The sequence below is a fragment of the Stegodyphus dumicola genome, chromosome 9 (genome assembly GCF_044657685.1).
Source record: "Stegodyphus dumicola isolate Sdum_Otavi_A_Nest chromosome 9, ASM4465768v1".
NCBI classification, from domain to species: Eukaryota; Metazoa; Arthropoda; class Arachnida; order Araneae; family Eresidae; genus Stegodyphus; species Stegodyphus dumicola.
The window spans coordinates 64,102,564-64,126,756 of NC_140776.1; the positions used below are offsets into that span (position 1 = coordinate 64,102,564).

The 24,193-nt window shown below is 32.1% G+C and overlaps 1 protein-coding gene across 4 annotated transcripts; it reads right to left on the bottom strand.

The window, feature by feature from the left end:
* Nucleotides 1-1,322: 1,322 nt before the first annotated feature.
* On the bottom strand, nt 1,323-23,496 carry LOC146995365 (SET domain-containing protein 4). Of its 4 annotated transcripts, none has more exons than XM_085823520.1 (7): nt 23,262-23,492; nt 21,721-21,847; nt 16,663-17,092; nt 9,005-9,179; nt 6,240-6,330; nt 1,637-1,717; nt 1,323-1,537 (listed from the first exon to the last, which is right to left on the bottom strand). In XM_085823520.1, the coding sequence occupies exons 1-7, from the start codon at nt 23,431-23,433 to the stop codon at nt 1,333-1,335; spliced, it is 1,281 nt and encodes a 426-aa protein (XP_085679646.1). In that variant the 5' UTR covers nt 23,434-23,492; the 3' UTR covers nt 1,323-1,332. The 4 variants fall into 4 exon arrangements, with proteins under 4 accessions (XP_085679646.1, XP_085679648.1, XP_085679647.1 ...); XM_085823522.1 differs by lacking the exon at nt 23,262-23,492 and adding an exon at nt 22,980-23,255; XM_085823521.1 differs by lacking the exon at nt 1,637-1,717 and having other exon boundaries at nt 23,262-23,496.
* Between the last annotated feature and the right edge of the window lie 697 nt (nt 23,497-24,193).

Consider the following 24,193-nt stretch of genomic DNA (forward strand, 5'->3'; position numbering starts at 1 on the left):
TAGCTGCTTCTCGGTAATCCACACCAACAACAGCTTCTCCACATCTTCCAGTTTTGGACAGTGCTTCTAAGTAATGGTAACTTCTTTGGCCACATCAATTTTTTAAAATTTCTTCCTTCTTCTTCAGAATAGTGCAGACTGTCGATGTTAAACAGCGGTAAGGCTTCGCCAATTTCGTCACTCTTACACTTATGTTTATCTTTACTTATGATTTCTTTCTTAATTAGAACGGCCATTGCTTCCTTTGCAACACTATTTGAGGCAACAATCTTCTTGGGAGGCATTGTGAAATAATTTCTTTTTCTTCTTAAATGTAAGAAACAATTAACTCACAAGTCCACAAACACGTAGATCAAAGAACACCGAGTGATCTGACAAGAGGAATCCCCGAGTCAAGCCAGATCGGAAAACGCATCACACATACAAAAGTCTGGCTCGTTGCTCGAGTCAACGTTTGTACTTAAAGACAAATTTCTCGCTCATACTTTCCTCGTATCATGAATTTCTAGATAGAGGTGCTCGTATCTCGAGATTTCACTGCATTATAAAAATAATGAAAATTCTTATGCACTTGAGTAGTCACATTGAGTTTGGGTGAAGTGATTAGTCTGTAAAGGCAGCTGCCTTTTACCTAGAAAATTGGACAACTAATAGTGCATCCACATATCTGAAATATTGTAATTTTAATACAAATGTTTAACTAGCCTGAATTTTCCATATTTAGAAGAAAAATAGAAAATTGAGAAAATTTTTTTACAAGTACTTGCAATAAAGAAAAATAACTTGAGGTATGTTCATTCATAAAGTCATGCGTGTCATCAAACTAATAACAGACTGGAACTCTTGCAATCATTTACGATTCTTGGTAATTTTTATAATTCGCAAATACTGCTTATTTACTTCCAAATTAATCCATACTGTTATTCTAAATACAGAGTAGAAAAAGATTTTCCCACCCTTTTCAACTGCCATGCACTAGTACACATATATTCACAAAGATGGCCCAACACCATTATTCACTTCCCTGTCTGATCATTATATTTTCATTGATTAGAAAGACAGAATATTGTGTACCATACGACTAAAATTAGATTACATTGTTTTCGACACTTTAAAAGTAGTTATTTGTTAATGCATAAATTCCTCTTTCATAAAAATGAAACAACTTGTTTTTCAGAAAATGATGAAATTATACTGCCCATAAAATAAAAAATTACAATTCAAATTTCTTTCTAGTGGAAAACAGCTATAAATATGGTGATAATATGAAAACAAACAAATACTTACCTAATACATTGATTGCCAAAGTATTTATATGAAAGTTTTAAATATTTAAATACATTTTATTAAAATACTTTTTTCAATTGAACACAAAGTAGATACTAATGTTTGAATATCAAAACAACAAGTACAAGCAATTGAATTTAATTTATACTTGTTTAACTTCATAGATATAAGCTTTTCTCTCAGTTTCCTAAATTTAGCATTCTTATTGTACATAATTTCATGATCTTCAGTAAGTCTTGATTGCCACCACCTGTTTAAAAAATATATTATTAATGATAGAAAAATCTCCCCTTTTCAAATAAAAAATTTTCCCATGCATAAATATTTCTGATTGAAAAAAGGGATTTACTTGATATCATAATCCAAAGCCAAAATTCCTAGAATAATGTTTAGGTTCCAACTCAGACCATCACAAGTACAACTTGCATAACTATTAAAATATTTGAATTTAGTAATGAAGTTTTCTATTGGATCATTAAAGAAATGGAAATATAAACTATACAGAAAAGTGCATAAAAATATACAAATAGCATGTTATTCCATTTCATATATTGTATATTACATTTTTAATTGCCCTGACGGATGTCTTTTAGAATTTTCTAATTTTATAAATCAGTTTATTTTATAAGTGGTATAAGAATATTAACACTGTTGCATTGCTTTAAATGTATAATACAGTCAAAAGTCGTTAATCCAGAATGATCTATAATCCGGACCTCAAAGCCACAAACCTTCTGTGAATGCGTCAACGCATAATGCATTCACACATGCGCATAGGCGTTTATGCATGCGTGTGTGCATGTGCATAATATGTTTATGCATGCGCGTTTAATGTATAACGGACGGTATAAGCTAAGCTAAAATTATCTAATTATCTATTTCAGTTAATATTGCAGATTGTGTTGTTCCTTAATCTTCGAATTGGATCCGGCTTATTATTTTTTGCAGACTGTTAGAGCAATTCTATAAAAGTAAGCTTGAACTTTCGATTATGTCAAATAGAATTTCCGATGAGCTTCCGCTTTGGCAACTCCAGCTGCCAAAGCGGAAGTAGGTTTCGATGTCCATCAAACAAAGTAGAATTGCTGCAAAAAATGAATAAAGGCATAGCCTTTGTTTCTCTAACCATTCCAAAATCTGTTTATCAATTTCACACTGCTCAGCAGGGGGGGGGGGCGGACGTTGCGGCGCGCAATGAACTGGAAGTTGATCTGTCAGCACTATCCTTATCTTCAGGGCAGATGTTTTTATTTTATTCGGCTTATAATTCCTTACTAAATGTAGTATTTCATCTTGATGTATTCTGTCTTTGATATTATTTAAATCAAATTCCTTGTCATTATAAATATCACGAGTACACATCAAATAGTTTTCTGGTTGCAATTTTCTAATTTCGACTATGCGTAATGTATGCTTTATGCATGCGCGCGTTGAAAGAAATGTTTAATAAAGTAAACAAATAAATATTAAGCTTTTTTTCGTAAATTTTGATATCCTTTAGATCATAATTGCTCTTTATTTCATAAATTACGCTTTCATATTTTTTATTTCTGCATGCCATCTTACCAGATTTAAACTGATGATCTATAATCCGGAATCGCCGAAGTCCCGACGTGTCCGGATTAAAGACTTTTGACTGTAATAAAAGCACATGGGCCACACAACAGATTCATCACAAACAGCAACAATTTTCTTTATTTTATAACTATTTAAGCAAATTCTCTAGAAAGCCAAATCATAATACAAGTATAATATTGCACACACTGTGTTAAATACAGAAACATACAAATTGGAAGTCCAAATACAGCAAACTATCTACATATAATAAAAGAAAGAGTCTGCCTGTGTGTGTGTCTTTCGTTTGTGCTGTGTGTACGCTAATAGACCCAGGGCTGAAATTTGGTACATAGGTACATCTAGAAAAGAGCCAGTGTACCTCGAAAGGATTTTTTCAAAATTCGAATCAGATTTTTTTTATATTTTATCTTTTTTCATGAAATTGCATCATTTTGAATAGTTTCATTCTTTTAGAAATGTGGTTTTAGAAACAGTTTTTCATTCAATGCTTTGTATACTGGACTGACTGATGATGATAAAATATTATTAATGAGATAATGAGAAATAAAAAATGAGATAAAATATTATTAATTATACATGCAACATTGCAATCTTCTAATTCTGACATGCATGTATCTCATTAGGAACAAAAAAAAAATTTCCTTTTTTTTTTTCCTCTCTCTCTTTATTAGCTAATGGTAAAGAGGTTTGTATATTTTGAATTATGTCATCCACAAAGCACAATTTTGATTCGTTATTGCTTTCTGATGATAGTTTCATACTTTTAGAAATGTGGTTTTGGCAACAGTTTTTCATTCATTGCTTTGGATGCTAGACTGCTGACTGTTTTCTTTTGAAAATATGGGAAAGTTTTGCATCATTTTTTTTAGGAAACAAAGTTTTTAACTTCCTTTATACCATTTGAATTCTTAAGATTTTGCAATGGGAAGTTGGTTAATTTATTTATTAGGATAATTAATATTTGTGTTAAGAGATATTGCTTATTTCATTATAATTTTTTTATATATAATACATTTTTTATTAAAATTTTTGTTTGATAAGTTGTTTGCAGAGTAAAATTCTGTACAGTTTTTAAATTTAATGTTTGGTTTTCCCTTTAGGCATTTTTCTGGTACATTTAAAAGCCAGACGAAGGCTAGCCGCATAGCAGCTAGTTATAATAATAAAATAATTCATAATCGAGGTTTTTTTTCCACTATTTCACTTTAAACATAAATTTCCTTGTAGACCTATTATAATTTTAATATAATCTTGACGAGAATGCTATAAATCAAGAGCTACACTAATTGATTTTAAACTAAATATGAAAATATAGCACTTTTATATCCATGCCAGCAAAATATTAATTAAAAAAAACTTGTCTCAATATGTCTCAATATACATCAACCAGCAGTAATGTCTCAATATACATCAACCAGCAGTTCCAAAAACTCTAAATAAGCTCCTTAGAAAAATAAAAATACACTTGTAGAATCTTTATATCAACTGAAATTATTTTCTTCTAGAAAATTCCAATTTAATTTTTTTTTTTTTTTAATTAACAGAATATTATGTCATAGCCTCAGATTTTATTTTATTCTTTTTTTTTTTTTTTTTTTCCAAATTTTTTTAAAACTTTTTATTTAACAGCAGATAATTTAAATTTTTATAAATAACTTATATTGATACTGCTGAATACACCACTGCTCGAATTTTTACCTTAAATTCAGTCACTTTAAAAATTTATTTTTATTTACTTGAACCAAATTTAATGATTAATTTTGTAAATAATAAAACTTAAGACAATTAGACTCGTGCCTAATTGTGAGCTTTTAATATTTCTGTAAACTACCTCAAAAAAATGTTTTGCTGCTATTGCTATTATTACTACAGTCAAAAGTCGTTAATTCGGACACCCATAAACCGGAATGATCTATAATCCGAACCTCAAAGCTAAAAACTTTCTGCGCATGCGCTGCATTGACACAGGCATTTTACGTGTGCGCGTAAGACCTTGACGACTGCACATATGCGTGTGCGCAAGTGCAGAATACGTTTTCGCCTGCGCGTTTAATGTATAACGGATGGTGTAAGCTAAAATTATCTAATCTATTTCAGTTAATGTTAATGATTGCGTTGTTCCATAATCTTCGAATTGGATCCCGCTTATTATTTTTTGCAGGCTGTATGAGCAATTTTATAAAAGTAAACTATAAAATTTTATAAAGTAAATGTCAAATAGAATTTCCGATGCTGGAACTTACAAAGGATCTACAAAACGAAAGTATGTTTCGATGTCCAACAAACAAAAAGTGGAATTGCTGCAAAAAATGGATAAAGACATGAAGAATGTGACAGAGAGGTTAGTTAAAACGAAAAAATTTTGATTGACAAGTTAGTCGGTATTCTCGGCACAGCAATTAACGGGACTTGAACAGCGGAACTTTGTAACTGAACAAGAAATTATGTCTTTTTATAGAATTAAAGAGAAAGTATTATCACATAAAATGAAGCAACTTAAACAACCTACATTGAGAGAAAGGTTTAATAAAGTAAACAAATAAATATTAAGCATTTTTTTTTTTTTTTTTTTTTTTTTTTGTAAATTTTGATATGCTTTAGATCATAATTGTTCTTTATTTCATAAATTACGGTTTCATATTTTTAATTTTAGAATTTGTGCATGCCATCTTACGAGATTTAAACTGATGATCTATGATCCGGAAAAATCGATAATCCGGAATCGCCGAAGTCCCGACGAGTCCGGATTAACGACTTTTGACTGTATAACCCATCTTTCCACCAAATATTTGTACTTCTGTCTCAAATAATTAAACAAATAAAAGTCAACTTTTATATTTCAATTATTTAAAATTACTGGAAAAAGGCAAAGTTTATTATGAAAATTTATTACAAAGAATTTTATACTTTTCTTTCTCAATATCATTGCAGAATGAGTAAATGATATATGAAAACATATTAGACATTAAGAAATGCTGTATGTCTTTAATCTTTCTCTCCCTCTCTCTCTCTCTCTCTTTTTTTTTTTTTTTTTTTTTTTTTTTTTTACATAATAAATTCCCAGTAGATTTATCTCTACATATTCCCAATTTTAATTTACCTCTGCATAATACTGAAACAAATATTAGAGAAATCTATTACAGCATTATATTTTTAAGCATTTCAGAAATATCACCAACCTTAGTTTCCACTAATTATTTTAATTTATTTTGTTTTACGTATACATTAAAATACTACATTAAACTTTATAATATATACAGTAAAAATTCCCTCTACATTTTTGTAGATTTATATGCTCAACATTAATTACTAAAGAAAAAAGACCCTTTTAAAATAAATATATAAAACAATTTCCTCAATATTTATTAACTTACCTATGAAGATTGTTTGAGTAAATAAATTTTAACTTGCATGGAAATAATTCAGAAGGCAAGTTACATTGTGCATATGCAGATTTAATATCATCTGCAAGAGAAAAATTGGTAAGTATAATTTTAAAAAATAAAAATAAAAAATGTATACTTGAGATGTTTAAAATATTTTCAACATACACATATAACTTGTATCTTAATATAAATAGAATTTTATCCTGAATTTCAATTAATATTTAAAATGTAATTGCATAATTTAAGCAATCATTGCAATTTCAGCTATGTGCCACTAATGAAAGCACATCTAATAAAATGTACGAAAACTATTTTGCAGAACTTCAATTATCAGTAGCTACATAATAGCTAACAAAAGCAGTTTCCCATTCTACTGTTATATGTTCTTAAAATGATATATGTCAGGCATGATCAAATTGCGGTTCTTAGGCTCCTTAACTGCAGATCATGAGCTGCTTGAGGCTCTTTGGCATCCTCATTGGGATTAAACAATTAAAAATAAAACACACTACATGGTTTTGAAAGCAACCAAGAAATTGGTACAGAGAAATACAGTCAAATTTCATTGGTTGGCGAACTAAGTATGGAAATACATGTGAGGGCAATCTGCCATAGGAGATATGCTTTCATGGAAAACTTTCTAAGGAGAAATCAGTATGTGTTCATATTAGGCATAGGTAAGACTATGAAAATCCACGATGTAGCTACTATGTCCTCAGGCACTGGTCGCTATTAATTAGAAATGACAATGTTTATGTGCCAGCCATCAGTACACAGATCATCTCCTTAGCTTTTAGAAAACACCATGTCATTAGTCATTAATTGGTGAAAAATAATTGCTTTTCATGTAAACAAAATTAGATAATCATGAATACAAGCTCATTCTGCCCTCCATAAGATTCAAGGAAGTGCAGTAAAAGGGAGAAAATGAATTTAAAAGTATCTGCACAAAATTGATGTTTATGACAATCAAAAAACAAACAACTGCAAACCTGACAAAGAAATTAAGCAAAACTGCAAACAAGAATATAAAATGCATGCATATGCTAAAATAATAATGCAAATGAAACAAAAAACAACACATTTGAAATATTTATTTTTTGTTTCAGTTGCATTCTTATTATATCATTTACATATATATTAATTATTAGTATTAGTAATCATTTTATTTATTTACTTAATATGTAGTTTTGTTCCCATTTTAATACATATATGTTTACATGTATTACTTTAGGAAATTAATGAACAATAATGCACATTTTAGTCACTTATTAAAAAACAAGCAATGGATAAATAAAATATTGTTAAATTAAAATTAATTTTGTCTGAAATTTTAATATGAATTGCTTGAAAAAGTTGGCTATGATAATTAATTTTCCAAAACCCTGAAATAATAGATTTTAGTTTAATAGGGTTCTCACCAAAATTCAACTTTAAATTTCTATGACTTTTCCATACTTTACATGAACAAACTAAGACTTTTCTAATTTAAACTAGCCATCAAATCAAAAATACAACTAAATCAATCAAAAAAGTAAGAAAGATGTTTAACCCTTTGACTACTAACAGGACATGTATGTTCACAGAAAGTTTTAAAAATTACTGCTGGGTTAAAAAGTACTTAGTGTTGTTATCTCCCATATGTTGGGGATCATCTTCCAATAATTGGAAAAATCAAGATGCCATTGTGCTTGCTGTACATAAATGAACACACAAAAAAGAACAAATATATGAGTTGCCCAATATGTAACACTGGGTTATGCAAAGAATGCTTTACCCTGTGCCATACGATGGAAAATCTACTTCATATAATAAAGTTTTCCAGAATAATAGGTGTGCTTACAGTAAGTTGATCACTACATGTGGGGCATATGTATCCCACTAATCCTTTGGCTTGAAAACTGTTTGTCAAAAAATCCCACATGCTAAATTTCCCTAATTTATGATATATTTTGTTCACTTGGATAGAAAACAGGATACTTTTTTTTTTAATTCATAGTCAAAGAGTTTAAAAGAAATACCAAATCTATAAAAAAACTATTCATTCTGGGGAAAAAAAAAAAAAAAGAGTACATAAATAACAGTATAGCATCATTCACAAATAAATATTTTTCCATGGGTTCCAAAATAAAACTGAGAACTAAAACTGGATTGAAAAAGTATTTAAGTAATAGAAAAAATTATTATAATGTACAACCATACAATATAGTAGCTTCTAATGTAGCTTATTTATTTTAGAAAGTCAATTACATTGCTAAACAGAGATAATTTAAAACTTACATTTCTAAAGATAGGAATGAGCTACACCTCATTAATCCGATATGAAGCAAGTAAAATTCTTTCTACGTGAACAGCAAAAATTACAAAAACCCTTCACTCACTTTGCTTGGTTTTTTTTTTTTTTTTTTTTTTAAGAGGGGAACAGAATTTTTGCTTGTTTACTTTTTAAAACTTCTTTATTGAAAAGGATTCTTCTGCACATTCCCCCATTTTTCTTACATTTCCCTGATATTTCACAAAAAGTTCTGATTTTCCCTGCCTTTTTTAGGGGGGGGGAATTTACATTCTTACTGACCATTTTTCATTTTGTTAAGATTTCAGGATTTTCCAAATGATTAAGAAACTCACTTAGCATTTAGGTAAACACACATAATTAAAAGTAGCCTATTCTAAAAATCAGTAAACAAATTCATTACATGGAACTTTTGAGAGATTTTAAATTATCATTTTCCAATACACTAAAAAGCAATTACCAATTGAAAAAGGTATACTGTCATTATAGTTATCTGACACCACAAATCCATATTCAAGGAAAAGTTTCCTGTTGCTGTGTTGTCCATAACTGATAAAAATTTGTGAATACTTCTTAAACTGACATTGGCTAATAATTTCATAGCATTTTGTCTCATTATTGAAGCCAGCATGAACCTATAACATATTTAATAAAAGTGAAATTAATAATATTTTGTTACTATATATCAATACTGAACAAACAAGTAATTTAATATTAAAACATTTAAGCATTTGGCATAAAAAACTTTTGTATATTTTAATTAATCAACTTTGCTGACAGAATGTTTTATGCTTCAGCTATTTAAAAATCTCAACTATGGTTTATCATTTGATCTTTGACACAGTTAATTCATCTTACTAAGCAACAGAGGCTATTCACTAAATAAGTTACCTTATCTTACTACTTGCCTACAGAACACAGCTATTTTTCATCTGCATAAACATAATTCAGTCTTTGAAAGTTTCCTCTGAAGCGAAACTTCATACATTAAAATCTCCAATATTTTAGAGTCTTGGGGAAGGAAAACATGTAAGGAATTTTCTCTTTTCTTATCATTTCTCAATACACTATGAATTAACTAAACTATTTCCAGTTATAGCATGAAGACAAAAGAGAAGCACATTTGGCCAGCACTTGGGTGGTTCAGAGTTTGAATCCTGATGAAGGCATTGCTGATTTTAACTATTTTTTTGCTTCGATAAACTCGATGACTCTTTAAGTGGCATTGTTCTCTCCTCCTTAGCCAATCAATAAATGGGGAAGAAAATGAAAGGTACAAAAAAATTGGTACTTCTTTGTTACAATGGCCTGCGAGATTGAATTGCCAATCAACCTAAAATATCTCACCAAAATCTGGCTGTGTGTTATTATACCTCATCATGTAATTGTATAATAGCAACAAGTTGCATTTTTGCTATCACCACATGTTTTTATATTATTCATTTTTGACGAGGGTTTCAAATTCACATTGTTTATTTAAAAATACATTCAGAGCGTTTTTTTTTTTTTTTTTTTTTTTTTTTTTTTTTTTTTTTTTTTTGTGTGTGTGTGTGCGTGTGTGTGTGTGTGTGAATATGACATTAAAAATCTTTAATTTACCAAATAACGAGTGGATGCCATATCATTTTTTTCAAGGAAGAGGTCTTCTACCTGACAAATGAGTATGCAAAAAGGACCACAACATGAAACTTTATATTAATGACGAAACCATTTGTTAGGTGGTGCAGTGTTAAAAACTGCAAAAAGAAAAAGGGCCTCCGTATTGAAAATTGGTTTCAGCAGTTCCAGAATATCATTGCTACTGCTATTAGATTTATGTATTCTTGGGCACAGGAGATGACATCCATGAAGGGGTGTAATAAACAGCTAAACAGGTGTCAAAGTGTTGCAGTTAACTGGAACAATTAAATGTGATAAAAGAATAATGATAAGGATTCTTAAAAATATTCTTAGGAAAAAACATGTGACTATTATTTTTACTATTATATATTGTGTTGCTTATTTTCGCATTTGCACTTCATGAGTTTGGTAAAATTATAGTTGAGATCTTGGTGCAAATATAAATTGTCAAATATGGTTGAGGGCCTCTATAAAAAAAGAAGTACCAAAAGATCTTTTTCATTACAGAAAACGACTGGCATTTATACCATTCATGATTTAAAACTATCTGGAAATTTTCAGTTATGTTTATTTTGCTTTAAAAAAAAGACATCCATAAAAAATTTTTTGGGGGGCACCTGCTTTCCTTTACTAATTTTTTTTAATTTACTTAAGTTCCAAGTAACTAAATACAATTAATGATTGTTCAGCAAAATAGGTAAAAATTAAAGCAATTTATTCTTTTGATAAGTTGTCAGTTCCATAAATAAAAAGAGCTTACCTTAAAACAAAATGTAAGCTTTGAAAGAAAATGATTCATTTTTAAATTATGTAACAGCTAACGTTATTCCAAAAATTGATCTAACTCATGTCTTATAATCTACTGACCAACATAAACTAGAAAATTGAGAAATATTGAAACTTTCTTGATTGATCATAATACATTTTAAGCTTAGTCCACCAGAACCTCCCGCTGGCACATCATTTTTGAGAAAAAAATCTAATTCTAGCTTTAGTAAACTAGTTGTTTACGTAAGATGAGATCTGAGTCAAAGCTAGATTAACCATTAAGGAAAATCAGCATCATGGAAAGAGGGGGAAAAAAAAAAAAAAAAAAAAAAGCTGATTTTACTATAAAATGTATGGTGCAGCTAACCATGACTATGACTGAAGAAATGGGGGGGCAAAACATGAATTACTCAATAAATGTGTGTGGGAACACCAAAATCCTTCAAGTCCTTTACGGCTTCTAAATGTCTTGATCTGATTGTGGTGTGTTCAATTCTAAATGTCTTGACTGTTCTTTGGTGGAAAGTCCTTTACTCCTCTCTATGTATTATATTATTTAACTCATGTATTTATTTTAATAAAGTTTATTGTACTACAGTCAAAAGTCGTTAATTGGGACTTCGGACATTCCGGATTATCGATATTTCCGGATTATAAATCATCAGTTTAAATCTGGTAAGATGGCTTGCAGAAATTATAAAATTAAAAATATGAAACCATAATTTATGAAATAAAGAACAATTATGATCTAAAGGGTATAAAAATTTACGAAAAAAAAGCTTAATATTTATTTGTTTACTTTATTAAACATTTCTTTCAATGTAAGTTGTTTAAGTTGCTTCGTTTCATGTGATAATACTTTCTCTTTAATTCTATAAACAGACATAATTTCTTGTTCAGTTACAAAGTTCCGCTGTTCAAGTCCTATAATTGCTGTGTCGAGAATACAGACTAATTTGTCAATCGAAATTTTTTCGTTTTCAATAACCTCTGTGTCACTTTCTTCACTATCGGAAGCGAATTATAATGACGAGGAATTTGATTTAAATCATATCAAAGACGGAGTACATCGAGATGAAATACTACATTTAGTAAGGAATTATAAGCCAAATAAAATAAAAACATCTGCCCTGAAGATAAGGATAGTGCTGACAGATCAACTTCCAATTCATTGCGCGCCGTGGCGTTTCCCCCCCCCCCACCGCAGAGCAGTGTGAAATTGATAAACAGATTTCGGAATGGTTAAGAGAAACATAGGATATGCCCTTATCCATTTTTTGCAGCAATTCCACTTTTTGTTTAATGGACTTCGAAACATACTTTCGCTTTGTAGATCCTTTACATATTAGTAAATATATATCGGAAATTCTATTTGACATAATCGAAAGTTCAAGCTTACTTTTATAAAATTGCTCTAACAGTTTGCAAAAAATAATAAGCCGGATCCAATTCGAAGATTAAGGAACAACGCAATCTGCAACATTAACTGAATTAGATAATTTTTGCTTAGCTTATACCGTCCGTTATACATTAAATGCACATGTGTAAACATATTATGCGCATGCGCACACGCATATTCGCAGCCGTAAAGGTCTTACGTGCTGACGCATGTGCAGAAATTTCGTAGCTTTGAGGTACGGATTATTGATCATTCCGGATTATGGGTGTCTGAATTAACGACTTTTGACTGTATTTATTCTTGACTTATCATTGAATAAATTTTTGATTAATTTCAGTTACTCATTATTTACTGTTTTATTTAATATTTTATTTCTCATGGCTCCTGACAGCAGTTTTTTCCTTTAAAAACTGCACTTACCAAATATACACAGAAGAGCAAATGAATTAGGACACCTGTCTAGAAGCAAGCAGCACTACTTTTCGCCTTGATGACAGCTGCGTCCATTATTTTGACATGGACTCAGACACTGGAAGCGATGGGAAGCCATACATATCTATGACTCCTGAACCACCTCCCACAGTTGACGAAGATCAGATGGAAGGTGGTCAGAGCCTAGAACATCTCTCTCTCAATTGCATCCCAGATGTGCTCAATCAGATTTAGGTCATGTGACCTTGATAGTCATTTGGTGGTCGTGTGCTTAATGCATGATATAATTAAAGAAAATAAGAGTAGACAATCTCCTATAACAAAAGAATATATTAAGTACTAAATTACAATTTAAATTACATTGCAGAGATCAACGCAGAGCTCGGAACACAGTTCATGCTACTGTCGCGTACAGTTGTCTCACAAGAAGTCTGAGTGAGTAATGACGTCGCTTTGCTGCTCCGATTAAGAACTGGATTTTACACATGGCGCCATCTCATGAATAGAAGTTGAAGTATCTGTCGGAACGCCACAGTACTCCCCCCCCCTATGTACCATCGGTACATTATAAGTACTTTGGGTTAAATTTAACCTTTCTTCCAGATCTGGTAGTTTTAGGTTGCTCTTTAACGGGATGTAAGCTTTCTTCCGGGAGTGATGTTGATGAGGAAGTTATTGGATCTTGCATTAGAAAGTTTTCCATTGCAGATGATGGTGAAATGTTTCAGTATTCGTTTGACAACTTTGAATGGACCATCATATGCAGGTGTTAAAGTTGGCTTAATTGCATCATTGCGCACGAATACGTGCGAAGATGTTTCAAGCGCAGGATGTACAAAATAGCTTGGCTAGTTATGCGAAGATGCTGGGGTTGGCGAGATATTGCTCATGGTCTCACGTAAACGTTGAACTAATGTTGGAGGGTCGATAACTGGAGTAGATTCTGGGTGAAAGAATTCACCTGGCAGATGGAGGGTTGCACCATATAACATTTCAGCACAAGTGCTACCAATGTCTTCTTTGAATGCTGTGCGAAGACCAAGCAAGACTAGGGGTAAGGCTTCTGTCCAGTGTGTGCTACTGTGGCACTTCAGACCTTGTTTGAGAGATCGGTGAAAGTGTTCCACCATCCCATTTCCAGATGGATGGTATGGTGTTGTGCGAATATGGCGAATGCCAAGAAGAGAGGTGAGGGATGCGAACAAGTGACATTGAAATTGTCAGCCTTAGTCAGTAGTGATGGTGGTAGGCATGCCAAATCTTGAAAGCCACTGGAAGATGAATGCTCGAGCTACAGTTTCAGCGGATATATTTTCAATAGGAATGGCTTCAGGCCATCTTGTGTACCGATCAATACAAGTGAGGAGGTAAGTGTAACCATTTGAAGGAGGCAATGGGCCAACCAAGTCTAAGTGCACATGATCAAAGCGTCTTGCTGGAAGGTTAAATCGTTGAATGGGGCTGTGAGTGTGACAGAATACTTTACACCATTGACATCTAATACATGAATGAGTCCATTCTGTGATGTCTTGATTCATTGCTGGCCAGACAAATCTGTCTGCAATCAGCTTTTTGGTGGCACGGATTCCAGGATGTGCCAAATTGTGCAAGGCATTAAACACTTCACGTCTAAAATTGACAGGAATATAGGGACGTATTCTATTGTTCTCTATGTCACAGTAAATTTTAAGCATTGGATCAATGTGCAGCGGTTGTAACTGAAGGGAGGTTTGTGGATATCTGTCAGGGACTGTGACGGCATTAAGTCGACGATAATCTCCAAAAGGCTGCCAGTCACCATTAGACTTTTTAACCATGTGAAGTGGACTGGCCCATGGACTTTTGGATGGGCAAATGGTTCCCTGTGCTAGCATGAATTCAAATTCTTTGCGAGCAGCTTTTAGCATCTCTGGCGAAAGACGACGAGGCTTGGAAAATACAGGTGGGCCATGTGTTTCAATGTGATGATACACTTCTGGCTGATGAGTATGCTGCCCTGATTTGAATGGGTTTAAAATGTCAGGGAATTCTGCTAATAACCGATGAAACCGTGTGCTGCCCGATACAACACTTATGTTGGTAGGTACATTTGATATGTGAGAAGCTTGGCCCTGTGATGTCAGCTGAGTTGTAGCATCAATTAAGCAATTATTCTTGACATCCACTAGAAGGTGGAAATGTGTCAAGAAGTCGACACCAATAATTGCTTGAGTTACATCCGCAATAATAAAAGGCCAGTTGAAAGTCCGCCGCAAGTTTAAATGAAGTGTTGAATGTTGAAGGATCGAAGAATTATTGCACGACTGGCGAAGTCAGCAGAACGGAACAGATCACATTGATGATTTGCTGAAGCTCCTTGCGATGATATGCACGACTTTGAAAAAAACACAAGCAATATATATCAATACTTCTGGAAATAATTGAAGGGGTATGTTGTAGCATACGTTTAATGTCCATATTCGTTGTTATTTTTAGTCAGTTCTTCAGAATGCCTTGGATGCACATGGCTTAGGGTCGTTGAAAATCCATTGTCAGTAGCATGCTCAGTCAAAAGGTCACCACTTTTGGTGGTCGTGTGCTTAATGCATGATATAATTAAAGAAAATAAGAGTAGACAATCTCCTATAACAAAAGAATATATTAAGTACAAAATTACAATTTAAATTACATTGCAGAGATCAACGCAGAGCTCGGAACACAGTTCATGCTACCGTCACGTACAGTTGTCTCACGAGAAGTCTGAGTGAGTAACGACGTCGCTTTGCTGCTCCGATTAAGAACTGGATTTTACACGTGGCGCCATCTCATGAATAGAAGTTGAAGTATCTGTCGGAACGCCACAGTCAGGAAAGCATATGCAGGTCTGTGGAATGTTGATCATCCAACCATTCTGATACAATTCAGGAGTAAAGACATGGTGCATTGTCTTGTTGAAAGATAATCTCTGTAGTCAAGGGCTGTCGAAAACAAGCGTTCAGGAGCAGATATTGTCAAAGATATCCCAGTAATGTTCACTTGTTATAGACAATGTCACATATACCAGGCGTCCCATTTCAGTCCATGTGAACACTTGCATACAAGAACACCACCTCTACCAGCTTGAAGAGTTCCCTGCTGGCAGGAAGGATGCATCGCTTCATGTGGCTTATGCCATACATGTACTTTGTCATCAGCATGCATCAAAGTGAACTTCCGACTCATCACTGCAGGCAACATTGTTCCACATCTTGATAGTCCACTGCCGATGTTCCCATGTTCAAGCTAAATGCTGCACCATGTTTTTTGCAGTCAGGCAGAGGGACTCTCTTAGGATGACGACTCCTGTACTCCACTGAAAGAAGATGGTTTTGTATGGTGTGGCAGCTTACACATTGCTGTTCACCAGCATTAAATTGGCAGGTAATCTGTTGCAATGTGGCCTGTCTATCCACTATTACAGTGAAAGCTAGCGGCTGACGACCTCAGTAATCCATACGCTGTTATCCACGGCAGCTGATCCTGACAGGGATAGTTTTGTCGGAATCGACATACTCACTGTAGACCCTTACCACAAGCAGAGCACAAAAATACGAGTGTCTACACTACTTCCAAAATGGAGTGGTGCATTCATCCGGTCCCAACAATTTGGCTATGATAAAATGCGCTTAGATTTATACTCTTACCCATTTTGCTTTTATTTCTGATACTGTGAGCAGCATTCCTTATCTTGTCAAACTGCTGCTCACATCATTTGCAAGACACTTCTAGGCTTGCACACAACTCAAAATTTGCATAGTGCAGGCTATCCCTAATTCAACTGCTCTTTAGTGTACATCACTCACACTACCACATAAAAAAGAAATATCCACTACAAACTAATCTTTAACTAGATAGTCAATAATTCAATAAAAATAACTTACTTGCACATGAGTACTATGGTTCAGCAGGTCTAGAAAAGGAGCCAAAGCAAGATGATATGTGCATAGTTTTCCAATACAATGAGTTTTATCACAGTCTATAAATATACAACGGGTATTAACACTACACCAAGCCCATTTATATACATCAAAATCAAGAGCACCTTTAAATAAATGACTAGATGCTTCTAATTTCTGTAACAATAATTTTAGCTGTTCATAAGAGGTTTTACATAACATTACTTGGTCCAAAGCTTGCCCAGTGAGGAATTCTGGAATTACTGATAATGAATGTTGGTTTAAATATGCAGGAATACTGTAAGTCTTAGGCAGTGTCTCAATGTAATAACACCAATCTGATGATATTCCTTTACATTTTTCGCAAATAAGAAAAACACTTAAAATTTGATGGCCTGATGCTTGTGGGCAGTACCTAACAAGAGAAAAAATGAAAATCAGATTTTATAATAAAATTGTTAATAATTATTACAATTTAAAAAAATTTTTAAATATTCAGTTAATATATATCTGGAAAATTAAAAGTTTTTAAGTTACCTATTTAGAACATGCTTTTTATTTTTTAAAATTTAATAAATTATACTGTAATATAATTCAGAATGCACAAATTAAGTGTGTATTTTTTTAACTAAACTTTTAATTGCCAAAATTTTAAAAAGATTTACATACAAAGAGGGGATTACATACATGTAAAACTTCACGTGCCTAATGTTTAACCGATGAGGTAAAATTTGACAGATTACAGCTTCAACAACAATAACAATAATTACTTCTAATTTGCTAATGAATTCAAGAATGACCATGTCACACTACCTAATTTTTAACCTATTTCATCAAAACAAATTTTAGTGAACGTTTAGGAGGCTCTTTCTCTGTCTTATACTTACGAGCTTATTCTCTTGTAGCTTATGAGATTCCATGTTCTTTTTATGCTGAGTAAAACTTATCTTCATTTAAATTATAAATACTTATAAAAATATTTATTTGTTTTATTTAATTTTTCATTTTATTTTATTTATTTCCTTATGCTGGACCTTGGTTTTTCACCCATTAGTCTTTGTTGGGTAGCCAAGTCAAGTCTTGAAGCAAGCAAAAAGTTAACCTCTTCATAATTAATGTCTGCAATGTTATTAGGATCAGAGCAATTGTAGAGATGGCTGTGAATCATGCCAACCAGGCCACATAATGAGGCATATTGATAAATACACCAAACCCATACCCCAGAGATATTTTTGCAAATTCCATACAGTTTCGAGATGAAGATTTACTACACGCACAACTTCAGGAAGGTCAGGGGATACTGGAATTTATAACAGTGAATATCAGGACCTTTCCCTAGTCAGTTCTTTAATGAAATTTCACCAATATAAACCAATGCTTAATTTTGATAAACCTCTTAAAAGTAGAACTTATAAAAACATAATACAATCAAAAGTCGTTAATTCGGACACCCATAATCCGGACCTCAAAGCTAAAATTTTTCGTTGACACATGCGCATAGGCATTTACGCGTGTGCACAAGACCCTTACGACTGCGCATATGTGTGTGCGCAAGCGCAGAATACGTTTTCGCGTGCGCGTTTAATGCATAACAGATGGTATAAGCTAAAATTATCAAATTATCCATTTCAGTTAATGTTGATGATTGCGTTGTTCCTTAATCTTCGAATTGGATCCGGCTTATTATTTTTTGCAGACTGTAAGAGCAATTTTATAAAAGTAAGCTTGAACTTTCAAATTATGTCAAATAGAATTTCCGATGCTGGAGCTCCCAAAGGATCTACAAAACAAAAGTATGTTTTTATGCCCATCAAACAAAAAGTGGAATTGCTACAAAAAATGGATAAAGGCATATCCTTTGTTTATCTAACCGTTCCGAAATCTGTTTATCAATTTCACGCTGCTCTGCGTGGGGGGGGGGGAACATTGCGGCGCGCAATAAACTGGAAGTTGATCTGTCAGCACTATCCTTATCTTCAGAGCAGATGTTTTTACTTTATTCGGTTTATAATTCCTAACTAAATGTAATATTTCATCTCGATGTACTCCGTCTTTGATATGATTTAAATCAAATTCCTTGCCATTATAAATATCACGAATACAAATCAAGTAGTTTTTCTGGTTGCAATTTTCAAATTTCGGCTATGCGTAATACAATCAAAACATATGCTTTATGCATGCATGCGTTGAAAATGTTTAATAAAGTAAACAAATAAATATTAAGCTTCTTTTTTTTTTTTGTAAATTTTGATACCCTTTAGATCATAATTGCTCATTATTTTATAAATTACGGTTTCATATTTTTAATTTTATAATTTCTGCATGCCATCTTACCAGATTTAAACTGATGATCTATAATCCGGAATCACCGAAGTCCCGACAAGTCCGGATTAAAGACTTTTGACTGTATATGCCATCATGAAACATTGAATCAATGCATTCAGTTCTAATTATCTGCACCCTCTTGAAGCATATTCATAATCAACATGCCATATTGCCAAAATAGGCAACCCATGACATCACCAAAGTATATTTACATGGCAACTTAGGTACGTATGTGCACACAGCAGACGAGCGCATATTACACCTCTGAATTCTATGGTCTTTGGTTTTGTTGCAGTGCATTTTTTCTTTTTTTATAAGAAATTGTAATGGGACTGTGGTATATGCCAGCTGATGAAAACAAAAGCACTGCATTTCATCAAAAAATATGGCATTTCGTTCAAAAGCAGAAATGCAAAAACTTCAAAAATGGTCAAATTTTATGGATCAAAATCTGTGTATTAGTGTCAAATTGGTGCAATTCTCCAATTTTTTTTTAAGCGAAAGCAGATTACTGTGTGCATCGGGAGAATAGCAGCAGCATGCACAATGCTAAATTTGTGCAATACTCAAGATTCTTTTTAAGCATATACAGATGTTGTGTAAATGAAGAGAATAACACAAAAAATTACATACAAATTTCATCAGAAAGGTTAGTGTTTTATAACAGAACTTTCTTGCTTTTTTAATTTTATGTTATATTTAATAAATTAATGTAATTTACCCATTAATAGCAAGTGTTAACTTGTGCTCCAGCTGTTACCTACCCTTGCATCATATTTAGTGCTTGCCCTTTTTTATACAAACTGTTCAAGTCTAGCTCTACACATGTTATTTGCAATCTCATTTCCTATTCTGCATTTAATTTATTTCTATACTTAATTTTTGTTGCCACATACATTGAAAATTATTTTTCAATTAAATATACAATTCTGAATGGCATACAAATGTTTATAGCATATGAGAAATATCTGGGTATTCTGCATGAAAGTACAACCTAAAATTTAGAAGCTGTTCCTGCTCAAATTTAGATTTTAACATCAAGTCTGTTGGTATGTTGTTCCCTTTCCTTTACTAGCAAACCTCCTGATTTATCACAGTACTCGAATGGGTTTTTTATCCAGTCATACATTTTTCTTCTGGAAAATGTTCTTGGCTAATGTTTGGAATATGGTAACAGGTAGTTTGGCGACACTTTGGTAAGGCGATAAAGGTTACTAACTAGGACTTTAGCAGAGTACATGGATAAAGTCAAGAGTGTGAGCAATGCCATTTTTGTGCAATTCTGGGATGTTTTTTTAAAGTGAAAATAGATCGATGTGTACATGGATGATGCCGCGTACGTGGAATTCTTAAAAACGCAGCAAGCAGTGGGCGGTTCTGCACTTTGTCCCAATTTCGCACCTAATATTCGTCATGATTAAGCACTTTTATTCCATAAAAGTTCTAGCATAAGTGTAATTCGGCTAGCAGATTGTTGGGAAAAAAATGTTGAGTATAAAAAAAAAAAAAAAACTTGCCTTTACTTCGTGAAAACAAAAACTAGCAGGTTGCTGTAGCAGGGCTGGTCGCCAAAAAATCGCCAAGTTATCATAATCTAAAGATTAACTATATTCTCTTATAGTTTTCTTCAACTGAGAAAATTATTCCATTATATCATTTTTAACACCATCATCTAAATTCAATTAAGTTTCCCTTAGGACACTGTTGAGTTTTGCAAAAACCTGCATGTCATTCTTTTTGACATATAAATGACCAGATGTTAAACTTTAAAACTAAATCTTTATATTTTTTAGTTAATAAAACTTTTATTTTGAGTCAATCTAAGTCTTCTTCAATAAAATAAAAACCCTTTTATTATTGTATGTAAGCATACAGTACTTTGTTAACATATTCACTTCTTTTACAAAAAAATGAAGTTTTTATACAAAATGCAAAAATTTATGAGACTACGCGTTAACACTTGAAAACACCATAATTAATAATTCAATCAACAAACATCGAGACAACTCTTCCTTTGGTCTTGCTCATTATTCCATCTAAAAATTTGTTTCAAATAATCAACAATGTGTTCATGAATTAATTCTGTTCTCTGTTATGCTTCATGTATGCTGTAATATTAAATATACAACATGAAAATTTATTTCCCCGGCTTTCTATTACTAAACATCAATGTTCTATTTCTTACAAATCCTGGTCATTTTTAATTCCTTCATTGAATTGTTATTTAGTTATACCTTTTACATCTATTACTTGAGTTTAAAGTATAGGAAGCAAAAAGTTAAAGACCATTGATTCATACTGCACAAAACCAATATGCAAATGATGCTTTGAAAATAATCAAGTAACTTTTCCCAGCTTCCTACCCTCTCATTGTAATTTTTCTTTTTTTTTTTTTCTTTTTTTAATATTTTTGTAAAATATTATGTGATATAAAGTTTTATTTACACACGTTATTTTCAGTTAATGTTTTGCAAAACTTTTTTTCTGTTTTATGAATAATTTTATTCCACACTGTCATGTGGGTAAATAGAACATTGGGTTGGATTTTTATGTTATGGCAAAGCATACAAGAGCTATCTAATTAAGAAAAGTACTGTTTACTTAAAGGATGTTTTAACATATTTGGCTAGCATTCATGTTATGCTTGGGGAAAACCATGAAAACTCCCAAATAGCTCACCCATTTGGTGAGATTTAAACTTGGGTCATTTTTACTAACCTCTTGAAAAAATATCCCAAATGTGATTTCAAAACTTTGTGAGGTGTAATTAGCAAATTTTGAGGAATAGCTACAATCAGATCTCCTGAACTTATAGAATCTTCAGTCATCAAGCCTCTTCCTGTGTCTACAGGGAGGAGGGAAAAAAAAAAAAAAAAAAAAAAAAAAAACTGAATATTAATTTATAGACATTTATTTAATGAAAGATGATATATAACAAAAAAATCAAAACTATAAATTATTACTTGCTGAAAGATCAGAAAAGGAAGGGCGAAAATACAGATTTATTGAGCATTTTTTTAGTCACATTACACTAAATTGATTTCATTTTATGCCTTGTTTATTACAATCACAAGGTTTGTTCTTCATAAACTTTCCTTGCTCGTAGAAGCTTTACTCCTATTATTATTAATGAAGCCTTTCAAAAAAAAAATTTCTTCTTCGCATTATAAATAAAATTCTCAAATTGGGAAAAAAAAAAAAAAAAACAGTTACAAATAATATAGAACTTTCAATCTGAAAATTTCAGATTACAGTGCAATACTCCACATGAGATTTTGCAAATATCTACTGTTGCAAAACTGATAAACCTAGATCCCTACTTCCAACCTATGACACTCAAAAATCAGATTTTTCTCAATGACAAAAACATTTTTAAATGATAAAAATATATTTTTGAATAATGAATTAACTTTAAATAGTTGTTAATTCTTGAATGCAAACAGTCCAAATATATATATATATATATATTTGCATCTTTTAAGAGAAAAAAAAGAATAATTTAATCAGTTTTCATACAAATGCTATGAACAGTGGGAGATTTTGCTTAAGAAACTTAATAATTTTTTTCACAGCAATTGTCACATAGGCTTACTTTTGCTAAAAGTTTCTCTAATGTATCATTATTAATAGTGGATCTAAATTTAGTCTTAACTAACTTTTTTAATCTAATTTTTTCTCTTACTTATTTCTAACAATGTAAGTAATAACTTCATTTACTTTAGGTATTTTATAACAGTTAACAGAGCCTTTTATCCTAACTCTAGAAACATTTACTTCTTTAAAAAATGCAAGAAATAGTTTCCATTGGTCCAGGATTATAGATAAACATTTCTTTAAAGATGACCAGCATGTATATGTATGTTACAAAATTTTCCATATTTCAGTATTATGCAGGTGTTGGAATTGTTTCAATTTTCCCTTCCTTTTAGTACTCATATCAAAATAATAGTAAATATCAACAATGTATTCATCCATACTTATTGGTAAAGAAGATGTCCTTTTTTCAGCTGCTAAATTTAAGAGGTGACAGGTGCATCTCATAATTTGATTAGAGCTAATTTTTCGGCGAATAACTTGAACTGCTTAAGACATTTCGTTTTACGAAAAACATTACGTTAAATAATAATATTTTTAAAAAAATATGTATGACATTTCTCACACAAAAGTAATTAAAGACTTCTCTCCTTTCAAACCATTAAAAATAATAGTTCCCATGAAATTATGGATCTTAAAGCCCTACACGAACTCTTGGCACTAACCTATAAAAATTGTAGGACGCAATTTTTTTGTAGCCTTGAAACCTTTCATTCCCATCCATTTTAACAACAAATTCAAGCTTTGACTAGCCTCAGTCGGCACATTAGAAACCGAGGAAAGCTTTATTTTTTTCTTCCTTCGTTTTCTATACGTCCTACCGCAGAATTTGTTCATCTCCTTCCACGGTTGCGTTTGTTGTTTCTCTGTGGTAAGTTTTCGGACCGAAGGACAACAGTGTGAATAATGTTGAGATGGTTAATATGGATAGGTAGTTTTTAGGTTTCGGAATAAAAACAAGCGATACCCTATCCTGCGATTCAGCGCTCTGATACGTTATCTATTGTATGAAAGGTGGAAACGTTAAAAATCGGTAATTACGTTTAACAATGCTACGTAGTTTGTGAAGCGTGTTGTGATCGAAAAGTAATTAAACGTTTTACTTTTTATTGTTGTGGGCATATGTATAACTTAGAAAGAAGTACAGACCACACGTTTTGTTGTGTACACCAGTGTAAATCACGAGCTTGCAAGGAACCTGAGTTATGCTTCCATCGCATTCTTGGTTCGAAAAATATCGAACGGGATAGCAAAACTTCTAGTACACTACAGCAAAACGAAGAAGAGGGTGGATTCGCATATTTCGAATTGGAAAGAAAGTTGGACATTATATGAACGTGCGTTCTAAGCATTTAAAAAAAACTGATTACAATTTTTCTCGTAAGAAAAGTTTTCGTCATATGCAAATTTTCTTTCTTGTGTATGATACATATCAATGTGTATGTGTATCCTGCCAGATTGGTAGAAGCCTGGTGATCCTGTCATGAACAAATCTTAACAGATAAAGATATAACATGTGAATATAGGAAAGGTAAGGTTAGATTAGGGCATTTGAATATGGCTAAGCACATTGGTTATCAGCCTGAAGAAGAATGCC